Genomic DNA, 5,293 nt, shown 5'->3' on the forward strand with positions numbered 1-5,293 from the left:
GCTCTTGATCAAACATGGATGGTTGTCTTGTGGACCAGAAGAGCAATACATAATCTCACGGATCATGGTATAATTCTTGCCAGATTAATTTGGATTGAATACTAATTTCCGGATCATACAAGAAAGACTCAAGCAAGTGTTGAAGACCTGCAGCACACTGGGGAGGAAGCGCCACGCTGAGACTAACATAAATACAACCAACACACACTGGCTGGACATTTTCCAAACAATGGTTCACTGTGCTGGCTGCGAGAGGCCTATTCTTGATAGGTTTTTGTTCAAAGTTCTGGACAGTCCGTGGCACATCAAGTGTGTTCAGTGCTGTGATTGTAAATGCAATTTGACAGAGAAGTGTTTTTCACGAGAAGGGAGATTATACTGTAAGAACGACTTCTTTAGGTAAGGACCCGACGATCGAACCTACACTTGTGTAAAATGTAATGTTGGTGTATTTCTTGCTTGTCTGTTGTTAAGCACAGTGCAATTTAAAAATAATAATAATAATTAAAGCTCATTAAGCTAGCATAAACCCTTGAATATTTGTGGTGGCTGGAATGGTTACCTATATCACTATCAGAGCAATTAAAACGAAAATATAAAAACGTTGGTGCTGGGCCTATAGCCTATTATGGCTTAATTTAAATGTGATTGATTCCGCTAAATTGTCCTTTGTTTACACCGTAGGACTGTCAACCTAGAAAGCCGCAAGGACATAAGCCAAGGCTATTTGTTTGAGAATTGTGTACCGCCTACCGCCTTAAGTTCAATCAGACGCTGCAGAGCCGGCTATTTGCCGCCGAAGGTCGAGTGAAAATGTGATAAGTGGATTTGAATAATAAGTCGCTTTGAATCCCTCATATCAAATCATAGAACACAAGGCATGCATCGCTGTTATGAATATTCAAATTCAAATAAACCGTTGCAGCTGGCAATAGAAAAAGAAAAGAAAAGACTCGGCCATGCACTTGTTATCTCAGAGAGGGATAGGCCTGTAATAGCAATTCAAAAGAACACGTGTAGAATAATGTATTGCATTTATTAGGCTACTCAACAACAACAACCTATAATTGGCCAATGCCAATAAAGACAAATAACAGTCGTTTTGTTTTCCTGCCGTGTAACCGTAGGCTATATTTTGTTGGTCTTTTCCACACAGGAGATTTGGTACAAAGTGTGGAGGCTGCGCCCAGGGCATTTCACCCAACGACCTGGTTCGAAGGGCGAAGAGCAAAGTGTTTCACCTCAACTGTTTCACCTGCGTGATGTGTAACAAGCAACTGTCCACCGGAGAGGAGCTGTACATTCTGGACGAGTTCAAGTTCGTCTGTAAAGAGGACTACCACAACAGCAACGGCAAAGACACCATCCTGCTCGCAGGTGATTTGACACGAACGACTAAATTGTAGCTCTCTTGATGGACGAAAGGCACATGCTATTATGTAGTATAAATATTATTTAATAATGATGATGATAATAATAATATAGACTAATATATATTATTGGAAACATTAATGATATAGCCCATGTTGACAACTAAATATGCACGTCCGATTCCACACAATACAAACTGAGCTCCCTGACATAATTTGGTCAGTTCAAAGGAATGCTCCAAATCATTTTTAACCGTGAGTGCTCGATCCGGCATGTTTCAATTGAGTTGTTTTTGTTTTGTTCTGCTTAAAGTTCCGTTGTAATTTACCCTGACTTTTACAATGTTGTAATGCGTAAAGGATGTATTTTGATTTGTATATTGAAGGCCTATTTGTAACCTGGACTACATTGAAAATGATTGTTTATTGCCCTCAATTGAATGTAGGCCTAGGCTACTCCCGAATCCCCAGTATATAAATAAAGGTGATGATGATATTGTACAAACAAGCAGAAGGGGGCGGGGCGAGAGTATAGTCTAGCCTATTAACATCATCCAATTAATTACACAAGTCCTCTCGCAACAAAAACTAAAATAAAGGCATTTTATTCTTTTGTTTTCGAATCGCAGTCACGACGTGTAGTGACCCCAGTATGTCTCCAGATTCCCAAGACCCGCAGGAGGACGACGGTAAAGAGGACTCCGAGACCCTGGGAGGACACTCGTCCGACAAGGAGGCGGGCGTGAACAACGAGAACGACGAGCAGAGCGTGGGCGGGAAGCGGCGCGGGCCGCGGACCACCATCAAGGCCAAGCAGCTGGAGACGCTGAAGGCTGCGTTCACGGCGACCCCCAAACCCACCAGACACATCCGAGAACAGCTGGCGCAAGAGACGGGCCTGAACATGAGAGTCATACAGGTAAACACAATGCATCTAATCTATAGGACACACACACACACACACACACACACACACACACACACACACACACACACACACACACACACACACACACACACAGATTTATAGTTTGTCAACGCATGCATGCAAGTAAAAGCTTTTTTTGTTTTCTTTTAGCTTTATACCCTGTATAACATATATAACGACACAATGTGACACAGATGTTTACAAAATGCTGTACCCCCCCCCCCCAACTGTGTGTGTGTGTATATATATATATATATATATATATATATATATATATATATATATATATATATATATATATGAAAATGGGGAATGTGTGTATATATATTATATATACACACATTCCCCATTTTCAACAGGCTCTCTTATATTTCGACACCTGCTTTGGCAATGGAAACGTATGTTTTCTCATGCCAATAAAGCTCATTTGAATTGAATTGACCTCTTTATAGGGGCAGGGCTACACTTTCTTGGGTTATAAATCCTATAGCAGACCTTAATTGAATTTGAAGGCTATTTCCTGTGCTTCTTTCTATACAAACTGTTAATAAAGTATTCAATCACTCAAAAACTGGTCACATGAAAATACACAAATTAATTGGTGTACGTCACGTGCTGCAGGTATGGTTCCAGAACCGGAGGTCTAAGGAGAGGCGGATGAAGCAGCTGAGCGCTCTGGGGGGCAGGAGACACGCGTTCTTCCGCAGCCCGAGGAGAATGAGGACGCTGGGAGACAGACTGGAGCCAGGAGAGCTGCTGCCCAACGGACACTTCTCTTACTATGGAGGTATATTAAGCAATTCATTAGATTGATAAACCTCATAACTAACTAATAGTAATGCAATTATTATTATTATTATTATGTCATATTGAATGACAACTTTGAGCAGTCTTCTATCACTGAATATTATATAAACTTGCATAATGTGGACTAATACAGTGACCTACTGTCTAGATGCCATTATGAGAGGACCATTTCAGTTTAATCCTCTTTTTAATAATGTCCTTTTATTCCAAATAACCCTAACTGGGATGTTTTCTTGTTGTTCTTTTCTTAACAATGACTGCAGATTACCAGAATGAATACTACGGCCAAGGAGGAAACTACGAGTACTACCACGGTGGTCCCCCGTCCTCGCAGACACCAGCAGAGCTAGGCTTCGTGCCCTCGTCCGTCCCTGCCGGCGCCCCATTAGTGGCGATAGACCACCACCACCACCATCCCGGGCACCACTGTCCTGGTGGAGACGTGCACTGTTACTCGGACATTATCGCATCCCACCACCACCCGGCAGACTCACCCAGCCCGGAGCCCAGTGGCGGGCCAGGCTCCATGCACAGCGTCTCCAGTGAGATGTGTGGGCCCGGCACGCCCTTCACCACGCTGTCCATGCAGAGCGAAAACGGATACGCCAACCAGCTGTCACAGCCTTCTTCAGAACTGAGTGAAGGAACGGTCTGGTGACATATGTAGTCTGATGATGGGACAGCATTGGAACATGATGGAACTGCATTCTCTAAAAGGCAAAAGAACCCCTCATTTGTTTCACGGTATCATTGTTCAAATATTTATTGATAGAGCTATTTATTTATTTATTTATTTATTTATTTATTTATTTATTTGTTTGTTTGTTTGTTTATTTATTTATTTATTTGTTTATTTATTTAATTATGCACTGTTGAGTATGTTGTCGTTTGCTTAATAATTGATATGCTGATTCAAATAATGGTCAGACCATGTTCAGTAATTGTTTTGAAAGTTATGGGCTTCATTGATCAAACAATATAAAAACATTGTGGGCTATACCAAAATCATTCTTGATACATGAAACTAAATTAATTTCTCTCAATACTGGTATGAGATGCATGTATAACTCAGCATTGTTGCCTCTTTAAACATTTTATGTATATTGATAAATGAGGCCCATCACCATCATCTTCATCCTCATCATCTTCACCATCATTCCTGTATTATGAAATTAAAACACATTATTATCCAGCAGATCAATACATTTGACCAAAAGCCTTTCTCAGGACCTGATAGTACAGTTGGTGTGTTGGACATGTTGCTGTATATGATTTGATCGCCATCAGCAAAAGCTTATGCCTTCAGTAGAAAAAATTGAAGAAAGAAGCTGGATTCCCTATATAACACTGACAAATAAAATGCATTTAAATTTAATTCAGACTCAGATTCAGAATAAAAAGAAGAAGAAATGTAGGCTGGAACAGTCAACTGTTTACGAAAAATGTACAGTACTTTCAGGGGTTTGGATATCAGCATAGCGTGAAACCTCGATTCAGATGGAGAAATAATTTAATGCAAGAAACCAAACTTTTGTATTTATTCTATTTATGTGGTTCCTCACTGTGCTATAGTTTGTATTATGTGTTCACATAAGAGAAAAAAAGAAACCTAGAAAATACAAATAAACAGTTGCCAAATAAAGACCACAGCACAAACACTGCAAGTGCTTTGCACCTTCAGTTGTTGAACACAAGAAATGCATAGCATTTGTAAGAGTGTTCAGAACTAGTTTTGATTCTTTGAAGTTGTTCCTTGTGAAAATAATTAATGGCAGATCGTTAAATTGAAAAATAAAATGATTTTTTTGTCTTTAAATAATTATGTTTATATACAGTACATATAGCCTACATTAAACATTGATGGTCAGATATGCTACCAAAAGCTTTATCTTTGACACGTCAAAGTTCACGTGATATATTATGTTTGATATGGTGAGGCTTATATGTGACCACCAATGTTAGAAGACCATTCACTGTATAATAAAACATGGAAGAAACAAAGGATTAATTAAGATTTACTTGGAATAGCAGCAAGTCAAGGGTGCTTCTCTTGCACTTTCACAGTATGTGCTATCATCTAAGTTTATGACCCATTGAAATACAGATAAATATTAGCCTATTCATTTTTAAATGTCTTTGTAAGAACACACTCATTTTCCAAATACACCAAAGTGTATCAGGGGATGCT

The 5,293-nt window shown here is 39.5% G+C and overlaps 1 protein-coding gene across 1 annotated transcript; it reads left to right on the forward strand.

Annotated features, from left to right (window-relative positions):
* Nucleotides 1-229: 229 nt before the first annotated feature.
* On the forward strand, nt 230-3,763 carry LOC308326923 (LIM/homeobox protein Lhx1-like; the record flags this gene model as incomplete). Its single annotated transcript, XM_080780003.1, has 5 exons — nt 230-399; nt 1,157-1,377; nt 2,000-2,289; nt 2,920-3,085; nt 3,369-3,763. The coding sequence occupies 5 exons, from the start codon at nt 230-232 to the stop codon at nt 3,761-3,763; spliced, it is 1,242 nt and encodes a 413-aa protein (XP_080636129.1).
* Nucleotides 3,764-5,293: the final 1,530 nt, after the last annotated feature.

The sequence above is a fragment of the Protomyctophum bolini genome, assembly GCF_963924005.1.
Source record: "Protomyctophum bolini genome assembly, chromosome: 13".
Taxonomy (NCBI): domain Eukaryota; kingdom Metazoa; phylum Chordata; class Actinopteri; order Myctophiformes; family Myctophidae; genus Protomyctophum; species Protomyctophum bolini.